At 44.5% G+C, this 18,975-nt stretch overlaps 1 protein-coding gene across 11 annotated transcripts in view; it reads right to left on the bottom strand.

Annotated features, from left to right (window-relative positions):
* The window catches only part of Ubr4 (ubiquitin protein ligase E3 component n-recognin 4), a 111,544-nt gene extending 97,801 nt beyond the window's left edge, over positions 1–13,743 (bottom strand). For all 11 annotated transcript variants that reach the window (XM_085690372.2, XM_085690382.2, XM_085690381.2 and 8 more), the window contains exons 1-8: positions 13,553–13,743; positions 6,095–6,192; positions 4,151–4,254; positions 3,283–3,412; positions 3,038–3,177; positions 2,157–2,259; positions 1,888–2,029; positions 1,622–1,746 (exon numbers count right to left, since the gene is read on the bottom strand). In XM_085690372.2, coding sequence (XP_085546498.2) covers positions 1,622–1,746; positions 1,888–2,029; positions 2,157–2,259; positions 3,038–3,177; positions 3,283–3,412; positions 4,151–4,254; positions 6,095–6,192; positions 13,553–13,728 — 1,018 coding nt within the window. In that variant the 5' untranslated portion in view covers positions 13,729–13,743. The remainder of the gene's footprint in view (positions 1–1,621; positions 1,747–1,887; positions 2,030–2,156; positions 2,260–3,037; positions 3,178–3,282; positions 3,413–4,150; positions 4,255–6,094; positions 6,193–13,552) is intronic.
* Between the last annotated feature and the right edge of the window lie 5,232 nt (positions 13,744–18,975).

The raw sequence follows: 18,975 nt of genomic DNA on the forward strand, positions 1-18,975 counted from the left end.
AGGACTTGTAGAGATAGGATACCCCATTCAGTCTGAGGATTTTGTAAAGGTAAGAACTAGGGACTGGCTGCTCTGCTTCTCTGATCTTTCAGCTTTCACCCCCTAATATCTGACTCTGGGTTTTTAATATTAAGACCAATTAGAATTCATGCTACACACATATGTCAGTAGTGGCTCACTGGTGACAACAAATGGATCGATTATCAGTAGGGAACCATGAGTCTCAAAGAAAGCATGTGGAAACCATGTAGTGCCTGCTCATTCCAAACACCTTTAAAAGAAAGTCTAAGGCCAGGTGTGCCAGTGCACAACATTACTTCCAGCACTTGGGAGACACACATACATGAATGAATGAATAAATCTAAAATTTTGGGGGGAGACAAAAAAAAAGTGGGGGACTGGAGAAATGGTTTAGTGGTTAAAAGCACTGGCTGCTCCTCCAGAGAACTGAAGTTCAATACCCAGCACCCATGTGTTCTCATAATAGCCTGTAACTCCAGTTCTAGGAGATCCATGGCACCAGATATGAACATGGTGCAGAGAGGAAACCCTGCCTGGGAAAACCAATAAATAAGTAAATAAATAAGCAGGCAGACAGCAATAAAGGAAGACACCTGACACTGACTGGCCTCTACAATGTGCTCACCAACAGCAAGTACACAGGAATGAACACACACTCACACCACCAGCTGTCAGGCCCCACTTCTGAGGCAACCTGATTAGCAGTAGGAGAGGGGCTGCATGAAAACACAAAGAACACTCTTTGTCTACACAGGCGCCAGCTTTCCCAAGAAGCCATCCTCAAATCCAATCTCACAGCAAGACTCAACCTCTCCTTGATCTGTACCCTTGCATTCTGCTTTATGTTATTCCACTTAGCCCTCTGTTCTCCATGGTTTCTAGGGAGCATTGTTCCTTGTGAGCTGAGTTCCAGCCCTTGAACCCATTTTAAAAAGCCAGGCATAAGTGGGGCATGCTTGTAATCTCAGCACTGAGGAGGTCAACAGGTGGCTCCCTGAGGCTTGATGACCAGCCTATTTGATGAGCTCTCAGTCAATAAGAGACCCTGTCTCAGATCTCCTGAGTATGGGGACCTTGGGAGAAGACTGAAGAGGGGAGGGGAGAAGCAGGGAGGGGAGAGGCAGGGAGGGGAGCAGAGAAAAATGTAGAGCTCAATAAATATCAATAAAAAAAATGTTAAAAAAAGAGATCCTGTCTCAAAAAATAAGGTGGAAAAAATAAATAAATAAATAAATAAATATTAAAAAAACAAAAACAAAAAAGAAGGTGGACAGCTACTGAAGAACAACACCCAAAGTTGACCTCTGTCTCCACATGTTCTCACACATATGTGCACAGACACACACACACCTGTACATACACACGGACCCATATACACATGCGCACGTACACACACACACACACACAAATCGAGGCCAGCAGTTATACAGCAGGGTCACTTCAATGCCTGTAACAGTTTCCCTTGGCCTACAAGTGATATTAGTTAGTCTCAGAAGTAAGGGTGCCAAGGAAGAAGAATGGAGTTCTCAAGGTTTTTATGACTTCCTCGAATCAAATCCATGTTTGACTGAAGAAAATAAAAGCAGACATAACTTCTTACCTGCATATAGACAGCTGAGGCTGAGAACTGTCACATCTTGCAGACGTGAAGGATTGAGGGGTTCCAACACAGGTAGAGAAAGGGTATCCAAGGCCATGGTTACATCAATCACTAGTGAGTGAAAACTGGAACACAACAGAGGAGATCAGAAATGGTCCTAGGACCACTTGCTTCTATAGTCTAATGCAGAAAACGAGCACGGGTAAAGACTAGCCAGCTCTGTCCTTTGGGATTAGAATGAAGTACAAGGTCAAGGAGCAACTTACCCATTGCGAACAGCAGTGGCATCAGCTACTGTCGCAGGCATGATGAAGAAGGAATTGGCTACCACTGCATCCTGGAAGCGATTGATGTAGCGCAGGAAATACGGCAGGTTCAGGCACACTCGGAGCAGCTTCTCTGAACCACCTGGATTGACAAAAAGGCACACTGTCCAATGGGCCTCTGTCTGGAGCCTGGTTCTCCATGGAAGAAGCACAGGCAAGATGTTTGGGTAAGTGTATAGATCAGCTTTCTAACATAGACAGGCTCCTACCAAGCTCTTGAAGGCTAGCCACATTTTGAGCTATGAACACGTTCTTGGTCTTGACAGCAGAGGCTTGATCTGTGGATGGCTGCTCATCATTTTCTCCTTCCACCTGAAGAGAAACACAGGCCCTATCAAGACCACTTGCCTGCTGCCAGGCACCCTGCTGGTTACAAGACAGCTCCTTGGAAATGCTTGGACATTCAGCTACAAGTGGAAAACTGCTGACCCAGGAGAAAATACAAGAGAAGTTGAGACACAAACAGCTCATAAACTGTATGTTTTACACCAGAGTGGAGCCTTGTGAGGAAAACTGCACGTGTCTCTGTGGCATTCACACTGCGGAAAGCACGAGAGAATGACTGCAAACGGTCCAAACCACACAAAGGAAGATGGGAGGCAAATCATTCGGTATGATTTGTTTTGTATATTCTTCCATCAAAGCCATGTCACTTAAGGGTGGGAATATAGTCTAAGAAATGCCTCATTGCATGATTCTGTCATTGGACAAGTACCTGAGTAAACTTACACAAACCAAGGTGTCTACAAGGTCACCAGACAATAAAGTTTTATGGCTCTATCATCACTGTATGCTCCCTTCCTGATCAAAATGGTATACTGTATCATGTTTTGTTTTCAAGACAGGGTTTTCTCTGTGCAGCCTTGGCTGTCCTGGAACATGCTCTGCAGATCAGACTGGCCTCAAACTCAGAGAACCCCCTACCTCTGGCTCCCAAGTGCTGGGGTTAAAGGGATATGCCACCACCCACTGGCTTTTTTGGGGGAGGGGGAGAATGGGGCTATATCTTTTAAATAAAATATAATCTTTTCTCAGTTCTATCATTTTAACATATTCCATGAAAATGAGGATATTTGGGTAAAGAACTCACCAGAGCCTGTGGACTAATTGGAGGAGATGGTACGGTTCTAGGGTTAAAAACTGAGGTGAGCTGGTTCAAAAAATTCATCTGTACCTCCTTCTGCCTTAGCTCAGGGCTTACTGGTGATGCCAGCTCTTTCTGATCTTCCACTACAAGATTCAGAAACAAAAAGGGGGGAAGGATGAGGAGAATGCCAACAGAAGGCAACGGTGGCCACAGAGGGGGTCATGTAAGCAGGAGTGTCAGGCACACACCATCTGAAAGCGTCTTCACTGTTTGTGGAAGCTTGGCGGACTTCATCATTGCTGTGAAGGTGATAATTTCCGTTCTGTCTAGTCGGCTACAGCCAGTACACAGGCCTTTGATCAGCAGAATCAAGTGTTTCTGAAAACAAAACATATCCACATATGTCTTAGATGATTCTGTACTTCAGGGAGTCTGACTAGTGCGGGGTCAGAGTTAGGAGCCCACAAATAATTGCCATGTGAAGGGCTAGGAGTGTACCACAGTCCCTGGCCCCCAGAGGAGAGGAGAGAAAGAAACATAACTTCAGTGAAAAATACACAGGCAGAGATCTCAAACTGAGGTCATTGAGAGCTAATCAGTTTGCAAATCTGTCTTATTCTCACAGACTGTATAACTGTTTTCTGTTTTCAACTACAGCTGTGGTTAACTTTTGTAAAAACAGAAGGCCTTAAAACAAACTTAGATTCCTTATGAGTCTCAATTATCCACAATAGGCTAGCTTGATGCCTCCATTCCTGCATGGCAACAATCAGCCATAGCCAGAGAGTTTGGTGAGGCCTGGTCCTTTTTCTTTCAAGCCTGCCAACTTGTCAAACAGCACACCCTTTTCACTACTACCTGCTTACACATATAGAAACTTTCCATCCTTGGAAGACTCTAGCCTGTCTATAGCCAGCAGGATATAGCACATTCATTTCCACTCCTGTGTTTGCAGCAGACTGCTGGCAAGCTGCAAGAGACACAGTATGGCCCACAAACAACAATCTGATCAACCTCAGAAAAGGTTTACCCACCTTAGTCTGACACCATTCATCCAGTTCCCATACTTAAAGCCGGTTTTAAAATAAGGGCCAGAAATGGACCCTTTCCTCTCACCTGGGACACAGCACATGCCTCGTCCGGGTTCTCCAGACGAAGGAGAGAAAACTCAATGAGGACTTTACAGGCCGCTGCCACCGACTGAAGCTGGTTCCGGGGAACTGAGAAAGCAAAAATAGTCACTTAATTGGCAACAGCTCAGTCTCACATGCAACACAGCAGCAGAACAAGCACTGAGCTCACAAGTTCTGCATTCTCAGCAGCAAGCTCCCCGAATGACAAAAGCTAACTGCCCGTATTTATCTAGTATTTAGTAGATATTAAGATGACTTTAACAGGAAACACACCACATTTCCTGCACTTCAAATGTGTCAGCTCATCTAATCCTTAGGCCGTTTTGTAAGGGAAATACCATCCCATCATATTTTTAGGCTTATTTATTTTGTTTTGGAGTGTTTTGCCTGTACATATGTATATGCATCATGTGCATGCCTAGTGCCCATGGAGGTCAGAAAAGGGTGTCAAACCCACCCTGGAACTGAAGTTAGGTATGATTGTGAGCTACCACATAGATACTAGTAACTAAACCTGGACCTCTGCAAGGGCAGCAATTGTTTTTAACTACTGAGCCGTCTCTCTAGGCCCTCTCCTTTTGTTTTTGAGACAGACTCTCAATATATCATTCAGGCTGGCCCCAAACTCACTATGTAGCCCCAGCTGATCCTGAACTCCTGATCCTTGCAGACACACACCACCACACCCTTCCTCCCTTTCATCTCTGGAATAGATGGGCAAACTGAAGCATACACAGGTTAAATGACTTTCCCAGAGTTATCCAACTACGATCAAGTCCAGAAGGGTTGCCTCACAAGTTCATGTTGTTGGCCACTAGAGAACGACCTCTCCTTGTCACAGGCGCTAAGTGACGTTATGCAAGGGCTGCAGTTGCTTCCAGAAGATGACCAGAGCTTATAATAAACAACACTGGACTAGAAGAGCTATTTAGAAGCAACTATATAGGCTCCTTTCAATTTACCTATTGTGTAAATTATCCAAGTAAACAATTACAATTCATCAGAATTGAGAAATGCAGAAATTCTGAAGTAACATAAAATAGGACTTCATCACTTTGAGAATGGAAAAATTCAGCAAATAAGGAACAAAGGCCAAATCTCTTCCCATACCAAAGAACACAAGAGATTCATGTTCACACCAAATCCAGGAAGCGGAAGCCTCCTAGGGGCGCTAACCCAGTCATGTCTACCAGCATCGCCCTCAATAAATCAGTCTGCCAGCAGGTACATGTATATGAGTTCAACACTGCTGTGACTCCAGGCCAGTTCAAGGTCAGATAAATGATGAGGGAGAGTCATTCTTTCTTTGGGGGTGTGGCCTCTGGCAGTCTCCAGTGAATAAATCCACACCTGTGTGCACCCAGGCAGCACTAATATTTTATATAAAAAGAGGCTGGAGAGACGGCTTAGCAGTGAACAATTATGGTGCTCTTGCAGAGGACCCAAGTTTGATTCCCAACACTCCTAACAGGCAGCTCACAAACAAGTGTAACTCCAATTGCAGGGGTTCCAACGCCCTCTTCTGACCTTCAAGAAACCTGCACTCATGTGTACATACCCAAAGGACATACACTCATACACATAATTAAAAATGAAAATAAACCTAAAAAATAAAAATAAACAGGGAAAGCAAGCATAGAATAACATAAAATGGAAATGGAAAAAAAACTTTTTTTTTAAAGTTCTTTTGATTAAGAAGAAAAATGGGCCTGGCTTCAAGGCTATGAGGCAGCACTTTTCCAGATCCTGTGGCAGGCCCAGGAAAGGTCTCTGCACTCCTTCCTGGGGTAGGAAAGTGGGAAGATCAACAGCTGCTCCTATTCACAGCCGAACAGCCTAGGAGTTGCTCAAGCAAAACTTCATTAGTTAAGTGTTCAAGGAGAGACTATCACAAGCCCTCGCCGGGTAACAGGGCAGGCATACTCACTGAGGCTACAGACCGTGGTGATGTAGTGTGTGGACAGTGCAACAAAGGATGAGTAGAATGGCTCATACTGCTTCTCGTGGTGCAGGATTTCTGACTCACTGCAAGGAAGACAATGTCACCAACAATCCATACCCATCATGTACCCCACATCCCTCTAAGAATTGCCTTATTCCATCCTTTCGGCAACCTACTTGGTAGGAAGTAAAGGAAATGGCTACTTATTCCTATATTCAATGTGTGGGCTGGGGATGGTGCTGGGACACAAGGCCCTGGGTACAGACCCAGCACTACAAATACAAACAAAAAAGCTTAGAAAATAACTGTAATTATACTGTTTAAGAAATCAGACTTAGTAAGAAGCAGAGGCTAATGAAGAAAAATATATTTTCTTTTTCTTTTTCTTTTTTTCTTTTTTTGAAACATAGTTTCTCTGTACATCCCCGGCTGCCCTGGAACTCACTCTGTAGACCAGGCTGGCCTCACAGAGAGCCACCTGCCAATGCCTACCCAAGTGCTGGGATTAAATGTGTCACTGTCACCTGGCAAGAAACAATTTATCAATTTAGAAGTTGTTTAAAAAAGGGAGGGGAAGTTGGAGATGGGTATGACAGCACCCAGTTTTAATCTCAGCATCAGGAAATGGAGGCAAGCAGATTTCTGTGAGCACGAGGCCAGCCTGATCTATATAGCAAGCTCTAGACCAGTCAGGTCTACATAGTGAAACCCTGTCTCAGAAATAAAGTTAAAAGGAAACTGGATATGTGACTCAGTAGAAGAACATATGGGGCCTTGTGTTCCATCCCCACCACTCCCCACAAGCACACACAAAACAGAAGTAAGGAGACACAAGTGAAAATATAACAGACGGCTGAGGCTATGGCAGTAGCAAAACCCTGACCCCTAGCATTAGAACACATACACACAGCCCAAATCACATTACCAATTTGTTCTATATTGCTCACTAGAAAACACCTTAATTGTTGATGACCAAAAGAGGACAGGCTAGGGCACTCCCAATACTAGTAACAGAAGCAGATGAAAGTAATCCATGTAGTTGAAGGCCAACTACAACACAGAGCGCAGGGATCTGGAAAAAAAAAATCAACAGCTCACAGCAAGAAGTCCCCTAAAGCCAACACCGACTGCCTGAGCAACAGCCTCCTCCAAGTCCAGACCCCTTCATGGAGGCTAACACTAGATGGCAACAGAATAGCTAGTCCCTCTTCAAACCTCATCACTGCATTTAGCTCAGGAATCGCCCTCTTCTGCGAATATATGGAGCCCAACTCACTCTAAAGGCTGGATACATTTAAGTCACTTTATCAAATGTGAAGCTAAGGCACAAACCATGAACTAAGGCAGGCAAAGAAAAGAACAAAATGTATCTTATTAGATGGAAAGAGCAGAGAGATGGTTAAATCGTTTCCTCGGTGAATTAATCCCTAGCAAAAAGTATCCACCCAGCAAGAGAAATGTAAACAGAGTTGATCCATTCACCACCAGGCTTATCTTCCTGCCAAATGAATAAAAGAGCCGAAATGCCAGGTCTGTGTTTGGAAAGTGCCAATGTCAGTGACGGATCACTTCAAAACACTCTCTGGAGTCTGGCACTGTGAGTGCTTTGCTGCCTGAGGATTAAATCAGCGTGTAGCAAAGATTAGACCCTTATTAGAAAAGTAGTCCTGGAGCACCTAGGGTGCCCCAGGACCTTCCTGACCATAGGGTCACACTCCTGTTTATCATGGTAGGTAAAGACAAGGGAAACAGAAAGCTAGCTCCAAGTAGCACTCCTCCTCCCTCTCTACACTACACCTTTCCATTCACCAACACGCGAGTTCCCTTGTCTACCTTCTGGCTTCTTCTTCTTTTCTTTCTTTTTTTTTTTTTTTTTTTTGGCTTTTTGAGACAAGGTTTCTCTGTAGCTTTGGTGCCTGTCCTGGAACTAGCTCTTGTTGACCAGGCTGGCAGAGATCCGTCTGCCTCTGCCTCCTGAGTGCTGGGATTAAAGGCATGTGCCACCACCGCCCGGCCCTTCTGGCTTCTTGAGTGTGTTCCTACTCCTTAATTCCATGTAGTCTGCTGACTCACTGTCCTTTGCTGTTAGTTTGAAAAGCTCAGATCTGTTTACCTCCACTCTTTTCAGCTAACAAGTTTACCAAGTCTTAGACAAGAACTACCCACTCCAAGGATGAACTTATTCTGCATGTTCATTCCCATTCTGGTAATAAAATAAAGTTATTAACAGATAAACACACATGCACCCACAGGAATAAGTAAACTTATTTAGTTGCCTGGCTCAGTCAGAGGTGTGGAGTTAGAGCTGGTGAGTGGCTGTTTCTCCAGTTCCCTCTTTGGTTTTTTGAGACAAAATCTAATGCAGTGGTTCTCAACCTTTCTAATGCTGCAACCCTTTGATACAGTTCCTCATGCTGTGGTGACCCCCAACCATAAAGTTGGTTTTTGTTGCTACCTTATTACTGTAATTTTTCTACTGTTATGAATCATAATTTACATATCTATGTCTTCTAATGGTTGTAGGCACCCCTCTGAAAGGGTCCTTTGATAACCCAAAGGGTGGCAACCCATGGGCTGAGTACCACTGGTCTAAAGTATCCCTGGCTGGCATGGAACTCAATAAATATCTGAGAATGAATGACACCGTATGTCTGCTCCTCCTGCCTCCACTTCCCAGGTGCTGGAATTACAGGTATGTGCCAAGTATATGCTGCCAGGCAGAAAACAAGTCTGAATTGGGTACTGCTGGGGATTTGAACCCAGGGCTACGTGGATATTCTTAACTGAGCTACATACATTCCAAGCTGTGTGTGTGTGTGTGTGTGTGTGTCTGTCTGTCTGTCTGTCTGTCTGTCTGTCTGTCTGCCTGTCTTACCCCAGGGCCACACAGATGCCACTATGATATATCAGAAATCCAACCCCCCCTCCCTTACAAATATATAGCAACCTTACTTCAATAAGGCAACGAATATGTATCTTGGGGAGGAAGATGGGTATTGGTAAAGAAAAAAATGGCACTATATTCAGCTCCACTTACAATTTGTTTATGGTAGACTAGCAAGACAGCTCAGTGGTTAAGGGCACTTGCTACAAAAAGTCTGGCAACCTGAGTCTGTTCCCAGGAATCCACATAAAAGTTGTTCTCTGACTTCCAAATGTGTGTCAGAGCACATACATACATGCGCACACAATAATTTTTTAAATAAAAATAAAATAATATGCTTAGGGTAACTAGGGATAAGGTTGGGAATAAGAGCTTTTAAAAGGCTAGAAAGAAAAATAGGTATGATTCTCCCGTCTCTTGCTTTTGGAGAAATGTCACCAAATAACTATTGTCACCCATTCGCCCAGGAAACCTATAAACACAGAGATCCCAGCAAATGCTAAAACCAGAGAAGAGGAACAAAGGGCAGAAGGGTCAGTAGGAGAGAGAGCAAGGAATTGAGCACAGACATCACAAAAAAAGCGGTGAGCCTTGAAGGTCCGTCAGCTTTCTTGAAGCGCCCACCACTGCACCTGTACTGTTAGACAAAGACAATGGGGTTCTCTACCCTAGTCAGTGGAAGGAGGAGAACAGAAGGCAGCCAAGACAGAGAATATATCTGATTTAAAAAAGGAGAAGGAAGAAGAAAGAACTAGCTAGCATAGCATCTGGAAATATCTAGCTCCTTTTAGAAAGAGTGGGGGATCTGAGGAGGGACATAACAAAAGACTAGGGTTCCCTCCACTTTTCCCCTTAGATAACACACTGTAAGTCTATTTCATAGACTGTGGAAGCACAGTAACTCCCAACCCCTTAGCAACTTCAACTTCTGCACACAAAATCCATCGAGTTATTTCTTTCACATTACTTCAGGGTGCACACACAAACACACACATACACAAGTGCAGTCACTCGTGTACACATAGGCAGACAGATACACATACAGCTATTCATTTAACCCAAGAACTGTGAGTTTTCTGTCGGATTTTTCTCCCATGCCTGACTGACGAGTGGTGACTGTGCCAATGAGACACCAGGACTGCCCTCCAAGCACACTCTGTCTTTTGGTGATGGGTTCTCCCTCCTGTGGCTCAACTGTCAACTATGTCACACTAGCACATAAAGACAAAAGACACCGGTCAGTGCAGCACTGTCTCTCTCCAAGACTTCCAGGAAGATCTGCACTACTTGATAGAGTGTTCTAACAGCCTCCCTGCCCCAGGTAGCAGCTCTGTTCTAAATTCCAAGAAATACCTGGAAGACAGAATTTTTTCCAAGATGCTTATCATGAAAGAAGCCAGAGACACTCAGGAGATTGGGGGGGGGGGGGAGATTTGTTTTTTGTTTCTTTAAATCTATGTATACTCAATATCAGCTATGCTCCCAACCATGTCTGATAGAGTTCTGAAAGGAATTTTCTTGGCCACATAACACAGAGGGCTGCACTCAACACTTAAAAAGATTTTCAGTCTGTGCTAAAAGACCTGCGGGCTATGGACAACAGAAGCCACCCGAACTCAACTAAATAAACTCAGACATCACTTTCTTTCAAAGATCTAAGGACACTTTTGAGGGTACCCATTAGAGTTTGTCCATGCAAATCTACTGTCCTTTGTTTCACAGCATGATCTTAAATTAACATCAAGCAATTTGATCACACAGTTAAGATCAGACCCTAAGAGTTTTCAATGTATTCTGTCCTCAAAAGGTCAATTCCAATTATAAAGCTTAACTTGAGACAGGGGTAAAATGGAGACATTGAGAGGAATCTCTCAGAGCCAATATCAGCCCTAGCAGCTCCACAATCAAAGAGAGAACGGCTGCCAGACAGAATAAGGACTGCAGTGACGAAGCCAGAACATGGAAAAAGGATGCAGAGGCCAGCACACTGCCACAGAAAAACAGGGGGTCCCTGGAGGCAAAGGGGAAAGGAGGCCAGTTGTAACCATGGGAGGAGCAAGGCAAGTGCAGAAGAGAACAGCCGTACCACAAACACAACAGCAGACTAGTAGCAGCCTGGGTCCCTAAACCTACAACAGCTGGAAACAATGCACACCCCAGCAGAAACCTGGGCTGACCTATATGCAGTGGCCTTACACCCTAGGCAACAAATGGTTCCACATTTCTGAGTCCCCTATTGCATTTTTCTGGAAAGAAAACATTTGAGAAATTGGTTAACAGGGTATAATTAGTGTGCTCTAAGACAGAGGTCAGCAAACTCGGGCCCAGGTAGTTGCCAACATGAATGGATTTATTATCTTTTAATGACTGGATGCGATGTGTACATTTAAGGCCTGTAAGAAGTTAAACACATCACGTTTGGTCAAAATTGGATAATATCACACATGGCTGCCTTTGTCTAAGATGGCAGAAGTGAACTGCCCACACAGCCCACAGACCTGCAGGTAGTGCCTGAGCCTTCAGCAAAGGCCACTGATTGTGCTCTACCCTCAAAACAACACCGTTTTACAGTGTAAGGAACTTATGAACCAGAGGTTTAACTCTTTTCGTATGATCTAATTTCTCCCAAGAAGATAGAACAGAACTTCAAACTTCACTAAGCTATAAAAACCAGAACATGGAGTTCAAAACTCCTGACTTCCAATAAAACACAGTATTACTAAATACACACCACTTTTCCTAACACCATAAAGAGGTTTTTTTTCACGTCTACAAACACAGTTCCTGGTTCTCTCAGATAATGAAGAACGTAGAGGGGTGACTAGCGCTTAGCAAAGTTCAAATCTAGTTCCGTGTTTGGATTCAACAGGTTGCAAGGGGCTGCTCTAAGTTTAAAAGGCAAGGACCAAGCATATGGGATATACATGAATGCCAACAAATGGCATTACAACCTCAGTTCACACCCATAAATACAAAAGAAAATCCTCTAACAGGAAGTGAACATTGTTCATTGTAAGTGGTAGGTATGATTCAGGAAAATAGCAGTAATTTAAATATTTAAGACAGTAAAATAGGAGTCTGCATGGTTGGCTGGAGATGGGGAAGAGTGTCTAGCATCCAAATCTGGAATCCCGAGTTCAATCCCTGGAAACCAAGATGGAAGAAGAGAATCAACTCCTAAAACTTGTCCTGTGGTCTCCATTAGCACACACACATAAAAATAATTAGATTAGATTATATGATAGTAGGTTGGGGGTAGAGAGATGGCCCAGTGGTTAAGAGCACTTCCTACTCTTCCAGGACCCAAGCTCAGAGCCCAGCATCAGCGTCAGGGGGCTCATAACTGCCCATAACGCCATCTCCAGGGAATCTGGAGACCTCTTCTTGCCTCCAATGGCATCCACATACACATGATATACACGTACACATGGATTTTAAAAAAGGAAAAAGAAAGACCGTTAAAATAAAAAGGGGTTATATAATTTGAGAGTACACTTTTTGGTACTTGTTTACAACTCCAGAACATTATTGAACACAGTTAAGTAGGAAAATCTACCAGTTAAATCTTAAGTTAGCAGACTCAATCACTGTTTTATAAATTGTTAAGGAACCTTCATCCAAAGCATCACCATTACTGTGACAATTCTGACAATTACTGTGATAATTAATGTGTTAAACCATGAGCCTCCCTTGAGTAACACACAGCGATTTCTAACTTTCCAAATAACATTTAGATATACTCTGTTGACCAACATGCTAAAATGACCCGCTTAGCAATTTCAGGGAGTTACCGCGCAAAGTTTGGTTAGGAAAGCGAAAGTAAGCAAACGGGCTTTAAAAGCCTGAGTCTACTATTAAACTCATCAAAGAAAACGCAGATACGAAGATAGCCACCTTCCCATGAAGAAATACGACTCCTGCAATTCGACGATCTATAATAAACAGGTAACAGCACATAACAGCAAGACAACGAACAGTCCCATAAGTAAGAGAATGGACGTATTTTATTGAGAAAGAAAAGGATTCGGCTCTCTGACACACGCACAGTGTAAAGTACGAGAAATGCAAAGTAAAACCAAAGTATTCAGTGGTAACTAGTGGCTTCAGTCACAGAAACAGCACGTGCCCCCCAGTGAACAGAGCACCAAAGAAAGACCGTTATTAAACAATGTGGTAGATCTCCAAAGTAAATCTCGGGCTCCGCTGGCAGGGAGAAATGCAAACTCATCCACACCCTGACCTTAACACAGAGGGGCAGCCCGGAAGACACCCGCCAAGGAGCACCTTGCACCTCAAAAACCAGTTCGCAAATGCTGGAGGACACGCCCTCCAGCAAGGGCAGCCATAAAACTTTTGCTCTAGAGGGGAAATCGAGTCAGGAATGGTTTACGCTAGCCACGGGAGGAAACCTGGGAGCTCGAATCCCCAGCGCCCGGCGGCCCCGAAACCATGCGTGGGGCGGATTCCCGGCGGGAGGCTGCGGGGCAGCGGAGACTCACGACCCCGCAGGTTCTCCCCTCCCCCCCACCGCGCTGCCCGTCGGCGCCGCCGCCCGGTACCTCTCGATGACTGAGGCCACCAGCTGCGGCAACTCCTTCATCTCAAAGGCGGAGTAGGACGCGGACAGTAAGGGCCGCACCGCCACCTCCCAGCCCGGGGTCGTGTCCTGCCCGGTCGCCGGGGCTCCGGGCGCTGGAGCCGCTGCCGCCGCCTCGTCGCCGCCGCTCGTCGCCATCTTCCGTCGTACTACTGCGGCTCCCTCCGGGGGCTTGCCACCGGCCCAGCGCCGCCTCCCGGGAGGGGGCGGAAGTGACGCGAACGGGCGCGTCAGACAGGGCGCCGCGAGTCGCGCAACAAAAACGTAAGACGCTGTGCCGCCTCTGACTTCTCAGGGCAAGACCCGAGGCAGTGCGCCTGCGCAGCACTGAGCGCTTCAGGGGAGCCCTGGGAGAGATGCCCTGTGCGCGTGCGCTAGAAGAGCGGGCATCACTGCGCATGCTCGGGCGCTGCTCTAAGGGGAAGTATGGTTTCCAGTTTAAGAAAAAATGAGTTTTGTGACTTGGATTCAGAAGAAATGTGCGAGCAGGCGGAATGGCGCCATCCTGAGCCTGTCAGGGACGACAAGAAACCAAAGCCCGCTCTCTGTTAACCACTTCCTCTGCCCAGTGTACCACACGAGCAGCCGTTCTAGCGCTTCGAGTTCGCAAAGCTCTTTCCGTACACCACCTCATGGCAATGATTTTCTTCACGAGTTCATATTTTTGCTGTCCCTTTTTTGTATGTTTGGGACCCTTCGGTAATAATCATGAGAGGAGGTTGTTAATCTTTTGAAATGTGGTCGCAGCCTTCTTCCCTGAGGCTCCAGAGCCTCCGGAGCCGTGGGCTCCCTATTTAGTACAGGTTGGCCTCGGACCTGAGCAATCCTTTATCTCCACCTCCAGTGGAATTACAGGTGTGGGTCTCCACATCGGTTTATAATCCCTAAGGTGAAGGGTTATTTTTTTCGGGCGTTCCGCTGTAGCCCAGGCTGGTCTAAAACACAACACTCTTGTTTCAACCTTCCAAATACTGAGAAATTATAGGTGTGCTAAGCCACATCTAGTCATTGGAAGTAATGGCAAGTCAAATATTTCTGACTTTTGGGTAACAAGAAGGCACTCGGAATAAACATCTTCCTTTTCAAACACATTTCCGTAGTGGAGATTTGATCTTGTATTGTCTTGAAAACCTGGGAAAACATCTGTGTTCTAAATTTAGAATTGAGGGGCTGAAGACATGGCTTAGCAGAATTCCATTCTCAGCACCCAGCTCTAGCTGCTAAGGCCTGTAATTCCAGTTCCAGGGGATCTGATGCCCTCTCCTGGACTCTATAGGAACCTGCATTCCCACGTGCACATATCCCCCACCACCACCACCACACACACACAGATGCTCATAAATCTTTTTAAAATGCTTTGTAGTGGCAACGCTGGAGAGGCAGAGGATTACCATAAATTCAAGACCAGTCTGATCTAAATAGAAACTTACAAGCCATTTTTCTGTCTCAAAAATATAACATACATTTAGATATCAAACACTGAAAAGCAGTTTAGATGAAGCACAAGTTTCATCAATATTCTGACCTAAAAAGATAGGAACTACAGAATAGTAATATTTTAAGAACTAAAACTGATGGGCTGGAGATATAGCTCAGAGGTTAAGAGCACTGGCTGTACTTCCAAAGGTCCTGCGTTCAATTCCCAGCAACCACATGGGGACTCACAACCATCATATAATGAAATATGCTGCCCTCTTCTGACCTGCAGGGACATATGCAGGCAGACCACTGTATACTTAATCAATCAATCAATCAATCAATCAATCTTTAAATAAAAAAGAAAGAAAGAACTAAAACTGAAAAGGACTATCTTTTAAGCCTGAGAGGCTTGGGACGTATCTGAGAACTTCAAATTGAAGGTACTAGGGAGAGTTTTCAGTAATTAGTACAAGCTGCTCTTCCAAAGACCCCAGGTTGAATTCCCAACACCTATACTCATCAGTAACTCTAGCTCCAGGGAATCTAACATTCTCTTCTGGCCTTCCCCTGGAGCAAGAGTTCCTAGTGGGACACATCATACACATAAATAAAAACAATTTTCTGTTTTTCAAGACAGGGTTTCACTGTGTAGCCTCAGTTGTCCTAGAACTCAATCTGTAGACCAGGCTGGCCTCAAACCACAGATCCACCTGCCTCTGCCTCCCAAGTGCTGGGATTAAAAGTGTGAGCCAACAGTACCTGTCAATAAAAATCAATTTTCAGGGAGTTGAAGAAATGGCTCTTTCAGAGGGCCCAGGTTCAGTTCTCAGCGCCCACAACCATTGTCTAAGTCCAGTTCCAAGGGATCTGATGCCTTATGATCTCTGAGGGCCCAGGTTATGAAAATGGTATACACACATATATACAGACAAAACATTCATGCACATAAAATAAGTTCTTTGAAAATCTTTTCAGTAAAATTTAAAACCTGGGGGCTGGAAAGATGGCTCAGCAGTAAAGAGCACTGGCTGCTCTTCCAGAGGTCCTGAGTTCAATTCCCAGCAACCACATGGTGGCTCACAACCATCTGTAATGAGATCTGGTGTCCCCTTCTGACCTGCAGGCATACATGCATAACACAGTATACATAATAAATTAATTAATTAAAAGCCGGACAGTAGTGGTGCATGCCTTTAATCTCAGCACTCAGGAGGCAGAAGCAGGTAGATTTCTGAATTAAAGGCCAGCCTGGTTTACAAAGCAGGTTCCAGGACAACCAAAGCTACACAGAGAAACCCTGTCTCTTGCATTGCTTGTCCTGAGATAAGCAGCCATGTTGGAAGACCACAAAAGCAGCCCCTGTACTTTGTCTAGAACACTTCCAATGAGAGCCCCACTGCCCAGGGAACCTTTAAGTCACAGTTAGCACCAGCTTGACACCCATGTGAAAGGACCATCTCAAGCCCACCCAGCCTTCAGACACCTGGTGGTGACCAACATGTTGGTTACAGCTTCTTGAGCTGGAGTCACTCAACACCTCACCTACAGAAATTAATCAAGGGTAGTGGCTGCTTAAAAAAATTAAGGGGGAGAAACTGAAGATACGGTTCAGGGGTTAAAAGTACAAGCTGCTCTTGCAGAAGACCCAGGTTCAGTTCCCAGCACCCACATGACAGCTCACAACTGCCTTTAACTCCAGTTCCAGGGGTCTGATGCCCTCTCCTGGGTCTTTAGGAACCAAACATGCACATGTTGCACACACATACACATAAAATCAAAATAAATATAAGAACATACATGGTGGAACACTCTTTAATCTCAGACCTCAGAAGGCAGAGGCAGGTAGAGCTTTGTTAAATTCAAGGCCAGCCAGGGCTACACAGAGAGTCACTATATCAAAAACAAAACAAAAAATTAAAAATGAAAAACAGGATCTCTGAATTTGAGGCCAGCCTAGTCTACAGAGTGAGTTTTAGGACAGCCAAGGATACACAGAGAAACTCTGTCTCAAAATAATAAATAAATGAACAGGGCTGTAGAGATGGCTCAGTGGTTAAGAGCACTGGCTGCTCTTCCAGAGGCCATGACTTCAATTCCCAGCAACCACATGGTGGCTCACAACCATCTGTAATGAGATCTGGTGCCCTCTTCTGGAATGTGGGCATACATGGAGGCAGAATGTGGTATATATAATAAATAAATAAATCTTTTTAAAAATAAATAAATAAACAAACAAACCAGGCCAGGCGATGGTTGGGCACACCTTTAATACCAGCATTCAGGGAGGCAGAGGCAGGTGATTTCTGTGAGTTCGAGACCAGCATGGCTTACATAGTGAGTTCCAAGACAGCCAGAAATACACAGAAAAATCTTGTCTCAAAATAACAAAAATAAATAATAAAAAATAAGAAAATAAATAAAAATAAAAACAATAAATGAAAATGAATACGTCCTAGAAAAGTTACACTTTACTCAGGTCTTATCTATTTTTTTAAATATTTAAATTCAAAGTTTATTAAATTATAAAAGTTTCCATTTCCGCCCCTCCTCCCAACACCCTCCCACTCCCCCTCCTCCTCCCTCTCCATCCCTAAGAACAGTCAGGGCTTCCTGCCCTGTGGAAAGTTCAAGTTCCTCCCCCCTCCCTCCAGGTCCAGGAAGGTGAGTATTCAAACAGACTGGATCCCAAAAATCCAGTATATGCAGAGGAAACAAGTCCCAGTGTCATTGTCAATGGCTTTTCAGAAAGACTCTGGGCCAGCCACATTCAGAGAATCCGGCCACATTCAGAGAATCTGGTTGGATCACATGTCTATTTTTTTTTTAAAGTGTCAGAACCCTTGGGCTGCAATTACAGATAGTTGTGAGCTGCCATGTGGGTGTTGGGAATTGAACTCAGGTCCTCTGGAAGAGCAACTAATGCTCTCAACAGCTAAGCCATCTCTCCAGCCCAGCCTTATCTATTTTAATCACCTGTTTTGGGTTACTCTGGTAAAATGGTAAAGATTTAAGGTGAGGGACTGGAGAGATGGCTCAGAGGTTAAGAGCACTGACTGCTCTTCCAAAAGTCCTGAGTTCAATTCCCAGCAACCACATGATGGCTCACAACCATTTGCAATGAGATCTGGTGCCCTCTTCTGGCCTGCAGCATACATGCAGGTAAAATGCTGTATACATAATTAATAAATAAATCTTTTTAAAAAAAGCATTTTTTAAAAAAGGTTTAAGGTGAATTACTGGGAATTCTATGAAGGGTGGGTCACTTCCTGACCATTAGCTACTTTATGATTCTGGCACTTAAGTAGAGAAAAACTAGAATCTTGCAGTCTAACTGTACTATGGAAACACAGCAGGCAGTATATGGGGCTGGACATGAGGCTTACCCAGTAAATAGCACTGGCTGTTCTTCCAGAGGACTCAGTTCACTTCCCAGGAACCCCATGGTGGCTCAAAATCATCTATAAGTCCAGTTCTAAGGGATCCAGCAACCTATTCTGGCCTCCATGGACACCAGCCACACACACAGTGAACTCACATAGACGCAGGGAAAACACTCAAAATAAATCTTAAAACAAAAACAAGACAAAACATGGCAATGTGATAAGAATTGATGATGTCACTTAGCCATCTTACACAAAATTCACGCAGTCTATCTCAAAGCAAGGGCAGGCTGTGTATGGTGCATAGTGGCATATATCTTTAATCCAAGCATGTCTGTGTGCTTCAGGTCAGAGATGCATGGTGAGCCCTCGTCACGAAACAAAGCTAAAGCAGAAAAATGTAATGGGTATCACTATCTTCTCCTGGGTGAATTTCACAAAGCCAGCGAGGACAGGGCCTCTAGTTGCAAGTGTCCAATGCTCACCCCTTACACCAACTCGACAAATTACAAATAGAGGAAATTGGTTACCACCCACAAGGAAGTTGGCATGATGCCTTATGCTCACAGAAGCCAGGAGAGGATAT

Source organism: Myodes glareolus, chromosome 6, assembly GCF_982192425.1.
Source record: "Myodes glareolus chromosome 6, mMyoGla1.1, whole genome shotgun sequence".
Lineage (NCBI taxonomy): Eukaryota > Metazoa > Chordata > Mammalia > Rodentia > Cricetidae > Myodes > Myodes glareolus.